At 38.4% G+C, this 19,739-nt stretch overlaps 1 protein-coding gene across 2 annotated transcripts in view; it reads left to right on the top strand.

Moving 5' to 3' along the window:
• Positions 1-16,347, top strand: part of usp40 (ubiquitin specific peptidase 40) — a 117,304-nt gene extending 100,957 nt beyond the window's left edge. For both annotated transcript variants that reach the window (XM_048533971.2, XM_048533972.2), the window contains exons 27-32: positions 3,115-3,233; positions 4,154-4,219; positions 5,737-5,947; positions 9,957-10,052; positions 10,602-10,696; positions 12,659-16,347. In XM_048533971.2, the coding sequence (XP_048389928.1) occupies positions 3,115-3,233; positions 4,154-4,219; positions 5,737-5,947; positions 9,957-10,052; positions 10,602-10,696; positions 12,659-12,779 (708 nt within the window). In that variant the 3' untranslated portion in view covers positions 12,780-16,347. The remainder of the gene's footprint in view (positions 1-3,114; positions 3,234-4,153; positions 4,220-5,736; positions 5,948-9,956; positions 10,053-10,601; positions 10,697-12,658) is intronic.
• The last annotated feature ends 3,392 nt before the right edge of the window (positions 16,348-19,739 follow it).

Genomic DNA, 19,739 nt, shown 5'->3' on the forward strand with positions numbered 1-19,739 from the left:
CCATGGTCACCAATTCAAAACAAAAGCCACTAAAGCCTCAGAGTTTGATTTATCAAATCAGAATTTTCTGTACAGTTTAGAAGCTTAAAAATTCAACAACGTGCCATTTATAATTTTACTTCAAACAATAAAACTGTTCATCCTTGGTAAATTGAAAACCAGGATCAGTGGAAAATGCTAAGCTTCGAATCAAATGCAATTCTATTTTGTTTTCTGAATATGCCTTTGAAATACCTTTTGTAAACTTGCAGAATTTTTTTAACTTTAGAAATTGAAAAGGTGTTAAAACATCAGAAACAATTAGTACCTAATTAACGTTAAAAATGTGTACCTAATTAACTTTTTAAAAACGTTCTTTTTGGAGTGATAGCATTTTAGAATAAGCTGAATTTTTTTGACCTTTTAGCTTTTCTTTGAGTTTTCAAATTCAAAATATCCACTACAGTAAAACATTTAAATTAGCAAATTCACCAAAAAGTCATAACATTTCCATTCAAAGCACTAGCGATTCTAATTTAAATGTTTAACTTGGTTTGCTTACTAACCAGCCAGTCATGCAGGATAAATATTTTCCCTTTGCATTGGCATTTCTTCTGAACAGCCCTGGTTGGTTCAGACTAAAAGCTTAGACAAATATGTTTTTCAGAAATACTCAAGTTTGGATATAACTAACGAAACTTGCATGGAACAGTAAAACAAAACAACTTGTGTTTACAAAAAAATCCCAGTAAATTATATTGTCATTTTCCTTTTACAGCAGACTTTCCAAATGAATGTAAACATTTGATTGTAACTAGAGGCAATGTTGTTCCAATTTTTAAACAAAATCTACAACATTCTTGCACCAAAAGATGGAAAAAAAAGCTGAAATTCCCACAGCGTGAGGATTCTGAAACATTCATGTAGGATTTTTAAAAGAATGTAGTTTCAGAAGATAAGAAACCGCAACTTGCGTTATTAGAAACAAGACATTAATCTTTCCCTTTCTGTTCCTTAATTTGAACAAGCTGTCAATGAATAAAATGTCTTTGTGGATAACCATAGTCAAGTTAGACCTCACCCTATTGACATCATTCACCTTCGTTAAGATCCTTCACCATTCCACTCAGCAGACAACGTATTTGGGAACTCGCCCAACTATATCCTTTCCTTTGTGCCTGTCCAAGAATGGAATTTCTTGTTGTCAACCAGTCATAGAGATGTACAGCATGGACTATTCATCCATGCCAACCAGATACTCTAAATTAATCTCGTCTCATTTGCCAGCATTTGGCCCATATCCTTCTAAACCCTTCCTATTCATATAGCCATCCAGATGCCTTTCAAATGTTGTAAATTTCCCAGCCTCCTCCATTCCTCTGGCAGCTCTTTACATATACAGGCCACCCTCAGGCTGAAAAAGCTGCCCCTTAAGTCCCTTTTAATCTTTCCCTTCTCACCTTAAACCAAGCTCACTAGTTTTGGACTCCCCTACCCTGGGAAAATATCTTGACTATTCACCCTATCTATGCCCCTCACGATTTTATAAATTTCAATAAGTTCACCTCTCAACTTCTGATGCTCCAGGGAAAATAGCCCCAGCCGATTGAGCCTTTCCCTAGAGTTCAAACCCTCCAACCCTGGCAATATCCTTGTAAATCTTGTCTGCATCCTTTTAAGTTTAACAACGTCTTTCCCATACCAGCGAGACCAGAATTGAACGCAGCATTCCAGAAGTGGACTAACCAACGTCATGTACAGTCACAACATAACCTCCCAATTCCTAGACTCAATGCACTGACCCATAAAGGCAAATACACCAAATGCCGCCTTCACCATCCTATCTACCTGTGACTGCATTTTTAGGGAACCATGAACCTGCGCTTCAAGCTCTCTTTGTTTGGCCCGAGGACCTTACCATTAAGTAAAAAAGTCTTGCTCTGATTTGCTGTACCAAAACGTAGCTCCTCACGTTTATCTAGATTAAACTCCAACTATTTGTCCTCAGCCCATCAGCTCATCTGATCAAGGTCCCTTGTATTCTGAGGTAACCTGCTTCACTGTCCACTACACCTCCAATTTTGGTGTCATTAACCATACCTGCTATATTCACATCCATATCATTTAACTAAAATCAGTTGCCCCAGCACTAATCCTTACTGTATACTGCTAGTCACAGGCCTCCAGCACAAAAAGAATGGTCTAGGCCTGAAACGTCAGCTTTCCTGCTCCTGTGATGATGTTTGGCCTGCTGTGTTCATCCAGCTCCACACCTTTATTATCGCCTCAACCACCATTCCTCTGTCACCTATCTTTTGAGCCAATTTGTATCCAAATGGCTAGTTCTCCCTTCGCCTACTTCACTATTCTTCCATTGTAAGCTTTTCCCTCTGGTTGCTTTTAGAATTCCGTGATCCTCAGATTTCATATTATTTTTAGCTGCTATTTTCCAGATCTGTTGTTAAACAGAAAAACTTCCCAGTTCTAACTCCCACAGACCTGATTCTTTCTTAGAAAAAGGACTTCTCTGTGCTGTCAAAATCTCCGTCTGCTGCATATCTTAATTTGTAAGTATGTGGTACCAGTAATTCTCAGCATTTCTCTTTTTTTCCCCAAATGAATTGTTGGCAAGGTTGCACCAACATTCACAGTGCCAATGAAAGTCCTGATTTAAAATTATAATCCTTCTCAACTAAAGCCTATTGTTTCCTCTGTTGCTGGGAATTGATGCTGTTCTGCAAGGGAACAAGGTGGAAAGATTGCCTCTTGAGGTCAAAGCTTATGTACTCTACTAAACCCTGAAATCTGAAGTCTTTCATTTTAGCTGTAATTCATTTAGAAACATTACAATTGCCACTGCCACTGAAATAAATGAGCCATTCCCCACCAGCATAATCCTTACAAAAGGTGTGTACTTTACCAAAAAAAGTTCAAGCAATGAATTACAGAAGTAAAAGGAAACTGCAGAAGGGATGAATGTGGATTTGCATATATAAAGCAAAAGAAATGAGCGATGGGTCTTTGTGGTTGAATCTGTGCGCATATGTGTGCAGGAGGGTGTTTTGATTTGTCACCTCCCTAAAATGTACACCTCTGGGTATTTTTGCTTCCTATGTTTTCTCTTCCCTCCTGTAGGTTTTGACCTTGCCTGTGCTGCAGGGTCTCTCAGTTCCTTCAATTGAGTTCCTCAGAGTCTGGCTGGTGGAGAATAAATGTCCTGTCAAAATTCTACGGAACCAGCAGCAACAGCTCAGGTAAGTGTCAGCAGCAGTTTAGGTAAGTGCCAGCTACTGACTTTATAGGTAAATACTTCCTAGCAGCTACGGGTAATTGTCAGCTGGTAATTACATTAAACCTGTTCAACTCTTGTGACATGACTTCCACATACAGACTGTTTACCTGCAGTTTGTCAAAGTGAATGAGCTGGCTCATTTGTACCTGCACTTCATTCTAAAGGCTGGAGAAACTCTGTCTTAGATAATTATGCTCCCTTAACTTAGCAGGCAGAATGATTAGTATTTGAACTTGTTCTATGCCAGAACATTCTCTAGAATTAGAACCTGAAATTTTGGATCTTCAAAAGGAATCTATTTGTTTAATTACTTGTTCTGTAGATGTGGCTGCATTTACTGCCTGTAGCTGCCTCAAGGGTTGATTATTCTTCCTCATGAAACCGTTATGTCTCCAAGCCTGAATATTTAGTTACGTTGAAATAGAAAAACCTTGAAATAATTCTACCGTTTCCATTCGGAGTGAGGCGTTAATAATCAGGGAACAGAGATTTTAAGGGATTAGTGGACGAATCTGAGTTGGAGTTTTTTCACTTGGAGAATGGTGTGGATTTGGCTCTTTTTAATAGGCAGCGATTCTCCTTGTGTTTAACAAACAGTTACATTTGCATTTGAGGTTCTGTAACCATAGGAGTATAGTACAACAGCTGGGAGATGGATTAAGACCAAAGAGCATGCACACAATAGACTAAATGGTCTTCCTTTGTGCTATAAAATCTGTCTATGTTTCTCTGTTGTTGTACATTGCTTCTGCATGTCCTGCTGGTATTCTATATTCTGCTCCTGTAAATTGTGTGTAAGTACTGGACAAATTTGAGTCAAGATTTGTTAAATTGAGAAGCATGCCTAATTTCGTTCCTGAGTTTTATTATTTTTGTCTGCAGCAAATTTAAACTGGGGCCTACTGCAGAGATTGGAATTCAACTACTGCAAGCAGAAGAGAATCTAACGTGAGTATACTTATTGTTTCAGAGATAGTAGGAACTGCAGATGCTGGAGAATCTGAGATAACAAGGTGTAGAGCTGGATGAGCTGCTTCAGAAAAAATTGGGTCTGGGCCTGAAACGTCAGCTTTCCTGCTCTTCTGATGCTGCTTGGCCTGCTATGTTCATCCAGCTCCACACCTTGTTATCTGAGTATATTTATTGTTTTGTTTTCAACTCATTGTTATACTGTATTCGAGTTTTTTATTGCTGATAATTCAGGAGTGTCGTAGAGATGCGTAACCAGATTCTTTTGTATAGTGAACAAAGGCTATTTTCACTACCTAATGAGGAGGTTTCTGCACTCTGAAGATGACCAAACACTACTTTTCTCTTCTAATGATTTAAAATTCACTTTATTCTTGGTTACTGTGTTGCTGAAAACAAATACAGACAGTGTTAAATCATTTGTATTGACCATGTTGGACGTTGGATCAATGCTTTCAATATTTCTTTATAAATTGCACCCTATTGGTCTTGGTAATCTGAATTTTTATTTTATCCAGTAATGAGGCAACAGCACTCTAGTGGTGTCCTTTCTAAACTTGCATGTCTACTTGGGTAAACCAGAGAGTGAGAAATGTCAATATGAATAGGATTTAAATTGCCTAGGGATTTTGATGCTGGAGAACTGACTGCATTGACCCAAAAGTTGTAATCTTGGCACCCAAAAAGGAAAAAATAATCTTCCTTTTATGTGACACGTATCATGGCCACTGGGTTGTTCACCGTGCTTTTGAAATTTAGTCATTGTTTCAACGTAGAAAACCTGGCAGCCAATTTGGGCACAGCAAGTTTATACAAACGGCAATGCGATAATGACCAGCTAACTTTCTTTTTCAAAGTTTTTTGAGGGATAAATATTGGCTAAGGTACTGCAAATAATTCCCCCTGCTTGGCAAAGCATTGACGTGGAATATTTCAAATCCACTCAAGTAGACAGCTTGGGTCCTTGATTTAATTCTTCATCTGAAAGGTGGTTAATAAACCCAAACATCTGTATGAAACTGTTCTTGCAGCTGCATTTTGAACAATATGTAGAAATGCAGACACCTAGTTTGGAGAAGGAAATCTGTGCTCCTCCCTTGTACTTCCTTCATAATGTAATTTTTTGCCTTACTGATGTTTTTCACCAATATTTTCTCTCAACAAGTCCGGTGTTAACTCTTGGAAATCCCAAATTTAGAATTCTAGATCTGTTGCTAACCATTAGAAAATCATCCTGATGTACAGATTACATCATTTTTTTTGTTAGCAATGGATCACAAACCTGGAATTCTGAGAGTGCACCATCATTATCATACAGTTAGCAATTTTCAATTTGGTTCGATACCTTCTCTTCAGAGACATCTAGGGATGGTCAATAAATGCCAGCAATTCCAATTTCCCTAGAGTGAATTTAATAAGAAGAAAATATGCATGCCTGTTTGAGAAGTGACATGGTAGATTCGGTATCTTTTGGTGAATGCACTTGTTTTGTTCAGGTCTACTGAGTTGCTCTTGCGGCTGAAGATGGCAGTGCCTGGTGAAAGGATGTATTACCCAGCTGAAGAATTCATTTGGGACATATCCAAGGATTGCACAATTCGCACCCTTAAACAAAAAATCATACAGCACTATTCGTTGCCACTGGAACAGATTGAAATTGCCAAATATTTTCCAGATCAGTTTGAATGGATGCTGATGACCAGCTGGGTGAGCAGAAAGACTCTCATTGTATTTGCTTGTGCGAGCTTAGTAGAATTAAATAATGCACTTTTATCTAGCGTGACGTGTGTGCCTGCATGCTAAATAAGCAGTAGTGATCCGTTTGTGCCTCCTGCTAGAAAGTGAGTGCAAATGATCTCATCAACATCTATTCTGTGTTCTCTGGTATTCCCCTGTTCTCCACCAATTTCTGTTCGTTTTGTAAATTCTTCCTCACACTTGGAATTAACATCTAGATGTACACCATTGAGAGAAACCTTTTTCTCATCTTCCATTTTTGTGTATCATATTGGATATCAAGTCCTGCAAAGTTCAATCTTAAATGGGATATATGGGAAATAGTGTGCTCCTTCCAAAAATTCTGGTACAGATTTCATATCTGCCTGTCCTTGACTGCCCTGCTCAGGTTGAATCAGCAGACGTGTCAATCTCAATGAAGCCATAATCCTACCTGGTCTGTTACCAAGAAAACATAACGATGTAAAGTTGCCCATTTCCTTTTTCTGTAGCCTTAATGATACTTTCACTTACAGCTCGTAATAATCTCAAGCCTTCTATTTCTGCAAAGCTCACCTTAGACTCCCAGCTCTGCTGTGCAACACTATGTCCACACCTTTCATTTATAAGCCATCTCCCATGTTCACAAGCTTTGCTTGCATAAATAATTTCAGTTCATTCATACTGTTCTGCCTGTCAACTGGAAGTTTCTTTGCTCCAGGTCCCTTGTCTATTCGGAAACACTTGTACACACAGACGATAGATGTTTGGAATGGTCTTCCACAATCAACCATGGATACTAGATCAGTTGTTAACTTTAAATCTGTAATAGATAAATTTGTTGTTAAGCAATGGTATTAAACGATATGGAACAAAGGTAGGTATATGGACTCATGATCTCATTTAACGGGGGACTGGCTTGAGGTTCTGAATGGCCTGCTTATTTTTCCATGTTCCTGTGTCAGTGGCAGAAGCCAGCCATTGATCCCTTGAAATCCTTTTTTATTTAAACTTTTCTTCCCTACTTTTCAGTGTTCCAAAGCTTCACATAATTGTTTCAATTGTATCTGCATTGACACCTGTAAACAATCTAGTCATCGTTCCCTGTAAGCTGCATGACTGCACAACCGCTCCAGGGGTCCATGCATCATGATTGGAGTGCAGATTATCGTTCGTGGCAATTACATTTGTTTCCAGAAATTGCTGCTGTGCAAGAACTTGAGGTCTGCGCAGATGAAAACATAGTTAACATGAGTACTGCACCTAGTGCCATTCCTCCATAATTTTGACTTTTCAGTTTAAACTGCTTCTCACTCTTGAATGCCTTGACTTAACCTGCCCCCATCACATGTTCAGGCATTGCATTCTAGATCTTCCCCTCTTACTGTGTGCAAAAACAAAACTTCTGCTCATGTTTCCTTTGCTTTCTTTGCCATTTACCAAATTTTTCGATTCCCAGTCATTCCTTCCACAAGTGGAAACAGTTTTATCCTAACTTCTTCGTACAGACTTTCATGAGTTAAATATCTGTATCAAATTTGGCAATCCAAAAAGGTCCACAGAGGTACAGATTAGGTGGAATTGTCGGGCTAAATCGCCCCATAGTGTCCAGGGATTGGTGCAGACTGGGCAGGTTAGCTATGGTAAATGCAGGATTACGGGGATAAAGTAGTGGGGGGTGGGATGTACTTCAAAGGGTTGGTGCAGAGTGGATGGGTTGAATGGTCTGTATTTGCGCTGTAGGGATCCTGTGTTTCTAACTTTCCTGTCAATTTTCCCTTCTCCAAAGAAAACAGAAGTTACTCATCCATGGACCCATTCTTGTGAAAGGTTTCTGTATTCTTAATGCCTGCATGACTTTTTGCAGTCTCTGTAGTGCCTTCATATAGAGCCATACAGCACGGCAGCAGACCTTTCTGTCCAACAAGTCCGTGACAAACATCATCCCAAACTAAACCAGTCCCACTTGCCTGCTTCTGGCCCATAATCCTCCTAAACCTTTCCTATTTGTGTACCTATCCAAGTATCTTTTAAACATTGTAACTGTACCAACATCCTCCACTTTTTCAGGACGATCATCCCAAAAGTGAACCACTCTTTGTGTAAAAAATGTGCTTCTCGTCTTTTTTTTTAAATTTCTCTCCTCTCACTTTAAAAACGTGTCCCCAGTCTTGAAATTCCTGATCCTAGGGAAAAGACAACTATCATTAACTATATGTATACCTCTCATTATTTTATAAACTTCTAACAGGTCACTTCTCAACCTTATGTTCCATGGAAAAGGTCCCAGCCTATCCAGCCTTTCTTTGTAACTTATACCTTCCATACCCAGCAACACCTGGTAAAACTTATCTGTACCCTCTGCAGTCTAACAATATAGCCATAGAGTTTTATGGCATAGAAGCAGACCTTTCAGTTGAACTAGTCCATGCTAGCCATAATCCCAAACTAAACAACTGCGACCTGTCTGTGCTTGGTCTTATCCTTTTAAAGATTTCCCTTTCATTTATCCAACGGGCTTTTAAACATTTTAACTGTACCTGCAACCACCACTTCCTTTGGAAGTTCATTCCACATTTGAGCCACTCTAAAGAAAAAAGAATTGCCCCTCATGCCTTTTTAAAAATCTTTTACTCTGCCCTTAAAAATATGCCCCCAGTCTTAATATCCCCCTGCCCTGAGCAAAAGACGCTTGACATTCATCTTCCTAGTAGTACAGTACTCCAGAAGAGGCCTCATTAATGTCCTGTACAACCTCAACATAACTTCCCAACTCCTATACTAAGGACTGAGCAATGAAGGCAAGCGTGCCAAACGCCTTTTTAACTGCACTGTCTATATGTGGCGCAAACTTCAAAGAATTATGTGTCTGCACCTGTAGGTACTTCTGCTGTACAGTGCTACCCAAGGCCCTACCGTTAATTGTATAAGCCGTACCCTTGTTTGTTGTACCCAAGTGCAATACCCTGCATTTATCTAGATTGAACCCAATCTGCCATTTTTCAGCCCATTGATCCATTTGGTCAAAATCCCTTCTTTATCTTTATTATTGTCTAACATTTTTCTGCATATGCTGTTCAATGATCACCATTCTGCCATCAAAGCATGTTAGAAGACTTGGTTTAATAAAAGATGCCATGCACACAAAAGCTCCGAATAAATTGGTTGTACTGTCATTACGGTTGTGTCTTTACATAGTCAAGCTGTTTTTGACCATTGCTAACACAGCAGCATATGAGTAACGTGGGCAGTTGAAAAATATCAATATACTTTATTTGGGAAAACCAATGTCTGCAACATTTAATAATTGGTCTTCCTATACTCGGTGTAGGAGGTTGAGCAGGAGCAGCTCAATTGGAATTCTTCTAGTAATTCAATACCACAGTTAAAATTGAGTCATTATAGCTTTATATTAACTTCTGGTTCCAACTACGGTTTGTTCATTACCTTGATCCCCTGTTGTTTTACAGCTTCTGAAATCAGTGTTTGGCTTTAGAGTAACTGATTATTCTCTAATGTCATTATGTTGAAGAAGCTGATAGTTGATTGGTGCACTGTACTTCCGAAGGCTACCTTATGTTGAAATGGAATATACAGCATCTAAGTTCATGTTTTCTCATACTATGAACGGATTGACTTTTTTTGCTAATTAAGTATTTAGTAAAATTTGATCTTAAAAGAAACCTTGAATTTATTATAGAGCCTTTCGTGACTTATGGATATCCCGAAACACTTTGTAAGCAACTATGTACTGTTGTAATGTCTGCCAATGTGCACACAGCAAGTTCTACCAATAGCTGTAAGATAGGAATGAGAGAATCTGTTTTTATGATGCTGGTATGAATCGCGTATTGACCAGGACATTGAGGAAAATGTGCCTTTTCTTCTAGCTTTGATATATCAAAGCTCATTCACATTCAACCTTGTGTTTGCTCAGTACGGTTTGAGCACTTTGTAGCTTAACATGTCTAGTGGTCTAAACCTCATCTTTTCTCTTTAGACACAACAAGTTTCAAAGAAGAAGAAGAAAAAGAAACTGCAGAGCCTTCAGGGAGCGCCTTATTATCTCAAAGATGGAGATATTATTGGTGTTAAGGTGAGCCTGAGGTTGACACTATTGGTCTGCTCATCGCCATCTGTTTTTATATTAAATTCTACAATATGTGAATTGTTTTGTACTATTGTTTATGCTCCAGTGTGAAAAGAATTCCAGCCTGTACATTCTTCTTGTACCCTTTAGTTCTTGTATCGTCCTTATAAAGCTTTTTGGACCTTCTCCAGTGTTTCTACTTTTTATTTTGTAGTGCAAAAGCCAGACTTCTGCCAAGCATAGTCTTAAGTTATTATAATAACTTCCCTTGCTTTTGAATTCCATTTGTCTAGAATTACTCAGGACTTTTGTAATCCTACTTTTCCTGTGGCAAATCTGCACAAATTACTGCAGTTGTATTTTTTAGTATTCTGAGAAACAGTTTATTTTGCCGAATGTCAAATTAGCATAGGATGAGAGAATTCCTAAAAGCCACCAAGCCTTAAGAGGAATAGTTCATGTGTTGCAGGATGAAATGAGAATTGATCAAATTGTATTGGAAGACCTTAGTTTCTTACACTTCATTGGATAATTCTAAACATTTTATTCCTACAGAACCTACTAATCGACAAAAATAAGGACTTCAGCACTGTAGTTGATGACATAGGGAAGGAGAAACTCAGACTGGAAGGCAATAGTAAAGACAAACGGTAATTTGTTTGCTAAGATTTAAAATTGCTAGCCGGCATCCAGTATTATTTCCACAAAAGCTTACCTGCTCTAAGGAATGTGTTGTAACATACCAAGTCATCTCTAATTTATGCTATGGGTTTCTAGTCATCTTTAGTGATCTGTAGTCTCTACAATAAAGTTCAACAAAACTCACTTTAAGAAATTTGGAAGGAGGTGAGATGCTGGCATTCCAGTTTACCTGTTTCCTTAAAGCACAAACGCAAATAAGGTCATCTCTGTGCCTTCTTTACCACTGTATAAATGTCTGTGTATTGAGTGGTCATTGATATGCAGCCTTCAAAGATTAGGGTCCCGCAGTTCAGATTAGGAGCTCATTTAAATCAATTCAAGAGAGCATAAGGAAGATACAAATGTATATGGACAGTTGAATGAATGGGCAAAAATCTGGCTGATTGAATATAATTCAAAAAATGTGTTGTTATTAATTTTAATAGGAAGAATAAAAGATTCAACAGAGGTTGACTGCAGAATTCCAAGGTATTCTAGTGTGCATGTCTCAAAATGTCAGTATGAAGATAGAGCTAATAATTAAGTCCAATGAAATGCTTTGTTTTATTTCAAGATGAATTTAATATAAAAGTAAAGATGTTATGTTTCAATTATATAGAGCATTGGTGAGACTGCTTTTCGAATAGCTGTGCAGTTTGGTGCCCTTATTTAAAGGATTGAGGTTAAGTGTATTAAAGACAGTTTAGAGGAGGTTACTAGTTTGCTACCTGGAATGAATGCTTTCTCCTATGATGAAACATTGGACAGGTTCAGCTTGTTTTCACTTGAGTTTAGAAAAGTCAGGGTGACTTTATTGAAGAGTAAAAGTTCCTGAGTGGCCTTGACACATTGTTATGGTAATAATGTTTCCCCTCGTGGGCTGGTTCAGAACTAGCAGACTGTTTATAAGTTAGCTATTGCCCTTTAGAATGGGTGAGGAGAAATGTTGAATTGTGACTTTAGAACTCTGGTTCAGAAGGCAATGGAAGCAGGACGATTAAATATTTTCAGGGTAGAGCTGGATTCTTGTTAGGAAAGGGAATCAAAAGTTTTTGGGGTAGATAGGAATGTGCAACACTCTCAAATCAGTAATGATATTATTGAAGGTGGAGCAGGTTCAAGGTACAAACTTGCCAATTTATGCTCCTAATCTGTACATTTGTATTTTTACGTGAACATTGACTTTAATCCTGAGATGTAAAGACTGTTTTATTTCACAATTAAATCAGTCATTCTAAGATGTTGTTCTCTGAAGTTATCTTTATGATGTTGTACAATATATCGTTCAATCTAACTGGAAATGTTATCATTTGAGAAGAGTGACTCCTCTCCATTAAGCACAACATAATCCAGTTTGTTTTAAAACCCGAACAAATGAGCAATTTACATGATCTATAACTGAACGAGAACAGTGGGGTGTGTGAAAATAAATTATGATAAAAGAATAGTTGATTTCTGTAAATTCTTCAAACTTCCAAATGTTGTACAAGATGTAGTGACAATGATCTAGTGTGCTGTGATGATCTAGTGTTTGTGACATGCAGCAGTTAACCTGCAGAAGTTTGAACTGAAAAGGCTCATTTAATTAATTAATTACTTTAGTACTGAGGAACGTCACCGGACCCGAAACATTAATTCTGATTTTCCCTTCACAGATGCTGCCAAACCTACTGACCCTCTCCAGCAGCTTTGTTTCTGTTCCTAATTTACAATCCGCAGTTCTTTCGGTTTTTCTTATTTAATTAAGTTGTTTTAAAAATCTCTGTGCTCTTAATTTATTTATATGTCAACTTTAGCAACTTCAGCACACTAAAACTTTCCAATGCACTTTACAGAAGGATTATCAAGCCTGAAATATTAAGAATTGTAAACGTAAGTGCAAGCTTAATCATCTAAACATGCAGCCAATGATATTTTGTTTTCTTTTGCAGTCATCAAGCTACTGTCCAGCAGATTGGAGATGTCGCAGAATGTCATGAAAAACAAAAACCTTGTGCTCGTACCCGCAGACCAGAGGTGGCCTTGTCAATAAGTGTAGCAGACTTCAGATAACAGCTGTGGAATCTGAATGAGGCTACCTAAAAGAGCAGATGAGCTCTTGCAGTTACTGTCAGAAGTGCAGAGTTGAGAAGGAGCAATGAATGATCAGACGTTCACTACCTATTAAATATGCAGGAGTGAAGGTAGCTGGTGGTCTAAGTTACAGAATTATGTTTGAGGATTAATCAGCAAGAGCTGTCAGATTCTTCACTCCAGTTTGGTGTTTTGTGATGAGGTTTCCTTCTGTCTCAAACTGGGAGGAGAAACCTGACAGCGCATAATCAAAGCTAAGAGAAGAATTTTCTCCAGAGCGTCTTTGATTTTTGTTTTGTCAATAACTGCCTAAATCAATATTTTAAAAGAAATTGATTTTGTTCTTGCTAGTATTCAGAACTAATTTTTTTTAAATACCTATGCAATAAATGGGAATCTGTTCCCAAGAAATAATTCAAAGCTTCTGACACACCAGCAATTGGTGCTTGTTTACATTAAGGAAATTCAGTGTTGCAGCTGTCAATGCTTTATGTAATGTTCTGCTAATGTGCTTTTGTGAAAATGTCATTCTCAGTTCAGGGGTCATTGATATGTTGATTGGACCATAAAATCCAGTGTAGATCTCTCACCGATGTGGAGGCTTGTATCACATAGAAAGCTGACTGGTTGTGACATGAAGGATGTTTTTAACACTGGACAGGTGTAACAGTATCACAGTTAGTGGATTTTATGGTCTGACTTTCAGTGAGAATCTGACTTGTTGGCAAGGACTATGTCCCTCCCATGAACATTTGTAACCTCAGGAGTTCCCAGGTCAGAGAGAACTTGGCTTTTAACATTGATGCAAAAATGGTGTAAACTGAGGTAGAGTCATAATGCTTACTTCCATGGAAGGGAGCAAAAATGTTTATGTATGAGCCTGTGTTGCCAGTGGGTACTATCTCCCTTGGAGTTTTTGTTTCCTAACTTTAATTGTCACAATGACAACAAAACTACTTATTTTGAACTAGTTACTTTGCCAGTTACTCTGGGCTATCCGATGCCTTAATTAAAAGACACTTTTTAATCTCTCGGGTGGACTAACTGTCGAGCAGTCAAATGTAGTTTCTACATGACCAATAGGACAGACAGACCAATTCCCTTTTGCTACGTTAATACAATAAAAGACTTTCCACTTCGTTTAATTTCTGGTTATTCTGGTAGTGTAAGTACGATCAAGTATCAAGTCCTTGGTGTGCTTCTGATACTCAGTGGCACAGGAGTGAGGAGACAATCAGATTTTTAAAAAATGTAAGCAGTTAACTGACCCCATCTAACAGAATACCATTGTTTATTGCTGATAGAGTATGACAAACAGGTGCAGAGCCTCTTTGCACAGGAGGTTGAGTCTTATGATGTATTGATCTGCACTGGACTTTTCAGGAGATTGAGGCAATTGAAAGTAGAGGACAACAATTAGAAAATCACTCTGCAATATTGTAAAATATTCTTGTGAAATTTGCAAATGCTACAGAGAAATCTGCAAATTTTTCTCAGTCAAAAATAATTAGAAACTCTTCAGAATTATGTTTCTTCTCCAAACGCAAGGTTGTAAAATGTTGCCTCTAAAATCTGGTTGAATTCCAGTTACCAGTGCCTGAGTGAAGAATTTCAGCATAAATTGTGGAACTGTTGCAAATGCTAAACTGAATATGATGTTGGCACGTAATTGTTTTCTTTACTGTGCAGGATATGGATATGTCTTAGAGATTTTACATGTGCTGTGACATAATATGGTAACCTATGCAGTATATGTGTTCCTCGTTATTGCCCAAATTGTTAGAAACAAAACAAATAATATCAAATTGAACCAAAAAGCCTTCAGGTCTGCGCACAGCAAGTAATGTGCATCATTAAGCCAGAAGGAAGCAGATGGTTTCATTGTGGCGAGAAAGGGTGAGAAGCAGCATAGGAGGATTTGAAAGCCTATTCTCCCAAGATGTATAGAGAACATTTGCTTTTTTTTGAGCAGTCTGTTACCAGCAGTGTGCAATGGTTTGGTTCAGAAGAACTGGATTATTTGACATGAGCTAGTGTGGTCAAGCAGGACCATAGGTGACCAGGTGGCTTTTAGGCTGATAACCATTAACTTGATATTTCTTTCAGTAACAATGGACCAGATATATGCAGAGTCCTTAAATACGTTTTCTTTTTAAAAAAATGATCAGTTCAGCTGTTTATCTTATTGGTAACACTTGTAGCTCTAATTTGTTGTTAGTTTTTAAAATCTGACGTAGCCCTTTTGGGGCTTGTTATCCCTTCTAAAACAGTTGTCCTAAATTAGTGCCTTGTCCTGTAATTATTTATGCCAGTAGATGCCACGTAAAACTAGACTGTTGGTGTGTGTTGTGAAATGCCATTTTCCACTGTTTGTTTGCATGTAAGTTACCAGTATGTTGATCGCAAATTCCTCTTCCAAATGGCCCACCTCGTTAACTTTTATCTCCATAAAACAAGTTTCAGCTTCAGCCTCACATCATGCAGTGATTCTGGGGTAGACCTACTTCTGCACTGATCCATCAGTAACCTTGGCAATTATTTATTTCATTTTCAAATTAGGTTCAGTGCAAAGTGATACTCTTGTCTATTTTCAATCAATGCAGCATCCAGTAAAACACTGGATTGTTTTAAAATGATTTTAAAATGATTGAAAATGTGAACAACCTCAGTTACTGATTGGGTCCACTAATTATTAAGTAATTCCAAGACAACCTTAAACTAAACTTCTTCCCTCCAACTCCACTTGCTTCCAGTAAATAAAGTAAATGTAAATACAGAGGAGGACAGAAGAGTACACCAGGTGGATAATTTAGTATTAAAAGGCAAATTCTGTTAATGAAGACAAATAACAAGGCAGTCTTTAGCAGATCCTTATTACTTCAGGAGCTGATCAGTATACATTTGAATGGTTTGAGTTGATTTGTTCTATACTGATAGTCTTTGAATGCAACATGAAGTTCGCATTGCTGTTTTGACCTCTTCTTTTCGACTATATATTGCCATGTGGGAGATGCTGGGAACTTCCTGTGGAGCATCTCCCAATCCACTGCTGGTCCCTTGCACTGAATTTTCACCAAAGTTGTAGGAGAGACTCAGAATTCCTGCAAGAGTTTCAGGAAAACTAAACATTATGTAGATCTGTGTTGTAAATAATTCAGTCCCATCCATTAGATTTTGGGACAGGTAAAGAGAGAGTGTTGCAACATAGTGTAACGCAGACAGAAGGAAGAGCAAATCATGTTTTGGCATGGAATAATTGAGACTTTGGTGTGAAGGAATTGCACTTTTTTGTGTCATCCAGGCTGTGGTCCAAGAAAGAGAGAAACACTTGCAGGACCAGCAAGGTTGCAAATCTGGTGCTCGAGGGCTTCAGAACCTAGTAGAAAAATACTTAACAAACTGCTGCAGAAAAGCTCCTCCAATGTGAGCAACCAATTATTTATCAAGTCATTATTCTAACCTATTTTCTGTGAAGTGGGAAACTACTTTATGAACTTTCCTAAGATATTGGAATCAGTTTATTTTTATCAAGGACATAAACAAGTGCAATACGTTATGTAAATCTATAAATTGATTAAAGAATTTATACAAAACAGCTTTTGTGATTGTGGTATTCCTTTCTTTGCTTTAGATGGTTTTTGAATTTTAATATCTGACTATTCATTACTGATCCAGATATATCTTTGCATGAACTTTCGATCACGGATTCCAGTAGTGCGCAGAAACTGTTCCAGTGAACCATTGGACAAGTGTAGACAAACTGCATTTTTCAGACTTACACTCCTTGCAACACTTTGGTGTAAAGTTTGAGTTTGTTGCGATGATTTATGTATTCACCTGACGATGGTACAAATTGTAGGTAGTTGAGAACCTCAGTTTTGAAGCTCACTAGATATTGAAGAGTTGTTTGGATGATTATAAGCTGTTGCGGAGCAGTAAAACCCTCAATTTTCATTTATTTAGCACCTCTGACATTGTTAGACATCCCAAAATCCTCCATAAGTTGTTATCAAACAACATTTGGCACCAAAACATGAGAGATATTGGGTCAAATGCCAAAAACATGGTCAGAGATAGGCTAAATGATCCATCTTAGAGAAGGAGAAAGACACAAAAGGAGTTCCAGAAATTCAGGTCTGATAGCTGAAAGTATCCCAGTGGTGGGCCACTGAATTTGAAGAGGAGCCAAAGGCCAGAATTGGAGGAATGTGGTAACATCTACTGAAAAACCAATTTAGCGGACAGACTTTAGTAAAAGCACATTCTTTATCAAATTAAAGAACAAAAGTTTCTGTAACAATTCCATATAAATGCAAGATTTTTTTAATCATGTATAAATGTTGGTTTAGGACAGGGCAAGATTCAGTGCTGATGACAACCAAAAAGAGTTGATAATCAAGTCTGGATTTTCTCTTATCCAAAATTATGTGGATGAATGTGCTGCATATGTCATTGAGTCGTCTTAACAATGACCTGGGGCAGATTTGATCTCTGCTCGATGTATAGATAGATAATGATAGTTGCAGCAGTATTATTGGAACTGGCCTATTATAGGCCCCGGCTTCCTCAATTATGTAAAAATCTGCCAGAGTTTAGAGCATCAAACAACACAGAAGGAAGTCTGTACTTATCTGTGCTGGCTGTTTGAAATACTTATCTGCTTGGTTCCGTATCCTCCTCTTCCTTGCCTGTTCATGTGTCTGTCAAGATACCTCTTAAATGTTGCTACTGTATCCGCTTCTGCCACCTCTCCTGGCAGTGCATTCTAGGCACTTATCTGTCTATAGGAAAACTTGTCTCTGACATCTCCTTTAAACTTTCCCCTTTTACCCTAAACCTATAATTGACATTCTGTCTTGGAAAATTGACCCCGACTATTCATTCTGTCCGTTGCCTGTCACAAATTTGTAAACATCTATCAAGTTGTCCCTCAACTTCCAACGTTCAAGTGAAAACAAATCAAGTTTGTCCAATTACTCCTCACAGATAACACCCTCAAAACCAGGCAACATTCTGGTAAACCTTTTCTCTACCCTCCAGAGCCTCCCCACTCTTCTGATGGTGTAGCAACCAGAATTGTGGCTTAACTAAAGTTCTATACAGCTGCAACATGACTTGCTGATTTTTACACTGTGTCCCAACTGATAAAGGTAGGCTTGCCATATGCTGCCTTGATGACCTTATACACTTGTGTTGCCACTTTTAGGGAACTGTGAACCTGTACGCTTAGATCCCTCTGTTTTGCCATGTATACTTCCCTCCTGCATTAGCGCTTCCAAAATGCATCACTTAACATTTGTCTAAATTATACTCAATCTGCAATGTCTCCATCCAAGTGTCTGGCCTGTCTGTGTAAAGCTGTATCCTCTGGCAATCCTCCTCACTATCCCCCAATCTTGGGTCATCCGCAAAATACTTATCAGTTCACCTATATTCTTCTCCAGTAATTAACAACAGGGGTCCCAGCACTGATCCCAGTGGAACACCACCTGTCGCAGATCTCTGGTCAGGAAAATACCCTCAAAATAAAAAAAAATTAGTCAGACTATTTACATATTGCTTCAAGAAACCCTCCTGGACGTGCCAGGACACTTGCTGACTGACTATGGTTCCCATCCCCCTGCCACACTAGTTTAAATCCTCTTGAGTGGCACAGCAAACCTCCCTGTCAGAATATTGGTGCCCTTCCAGTTTAGGTGCAACCCACTCTGGAAGATATCCCAATGATCCACATACCCGAAGCCCTCTTTTCTATACCAGTTCTTTAGCCACATTTTTAACTGTGGTACCTTCATACTCCTAACTTCACTAGCCCATGGCATAGGGAATAATCTGGAGATTACAACCCTAGAGGTCTTGCTGTTCAACTTTCTACCTAACTCCTCAAACTCCCACTACAGGACCTCATCACTCTTCCTGCCTATGTACTAATATGGATCATGACCTCTGGTTCCTCAACCAACCCTTTGGGAATGCCCTGTGCTCATCAGTTATGTCCTTCACCCTGCCACTCGGGAGGCAACACATTTCTCTAGAGTCTTGCTTGCAGCCACAGAAACACCTATCTGCCCCTTACTGTTGAGTCTCCAATTACTACTGTTCTACTGTACTTTGACCCTCGATGCTACACCACAGAGCTAGCTGTGGTGCCACAGGGGACCTACACTGTTAGCCTGCTGCTTCTAGTTGTCACCTGTTTTATCAGCCTGCACTTCAGGTGTGACTACATCTCAAAAACTCTCGTCTGATGCTTTGCGTACTCCTAAGTATGTCCACTTCACCTGATCCATGTGGTCTCACAGGTGCTGCAATTGGACACACTTCCTGCAGATGTAGTCGACAAGGATGTTCAAACTGTCTCTTCTTTCCCGCATTCTGCAGGAGAAGCATACTATCCCACTGCCATTTTAACCACTAGCATCTGTTCATAATAGAAATTTTTTTAATAATAGTTTACAGTTAATCAGATGATCCCAAGTGCTAGATTCTCACTTAAAAAATACTGAAAACAGTATTCTGTAAACAGCAGTTTACGTCCTCCTCTAAATCCCAGTTATGGATAATGGAAAGTTAATGGAAATTGCAGGTAAGAGAAAAGAAATCGCTTAACCAGTACTTACCAATCAAGAGCCCTTCTGTCCAAAACTTCACCTTTGAACTTGTGATGTTACGAAGTGCAGATGCCATAATAGCCCATGATCAAGGTAAGGCTGTTTTTTAATTTCAAAAATATATTTTATTCATAAAAATATCTTTGTATTCACACATAGTCACTGAAGCAGTTTGTTTCTTCATTACGCTACTTTACAGAACCAAACAAACATTTTGAGTTTGACTCTATTCAGCAAACAAACCAAAGGCATTTCTTACTTGTACAAGATTTTATTTACATATACTTGAGACATCAAGAGGGTCTAATAACTGATCGGAGCCCATTTA

This window comes from Stegostoma tigrinum, chromosome 7 (assembly GCF_030684315.1).
Source record: "Stegostoma tigrinum isolate sSteTig4 chromosome 7, sSteTig4.hap1, whole genome shotgun sequence".
Lineage (NCBI taxonomy): Eukaryota > Metazoa > Chordata > Chondrichthyes > Orectolobiformes > Stegostomatidae > Stegostoma > Stegostoma tigrinum.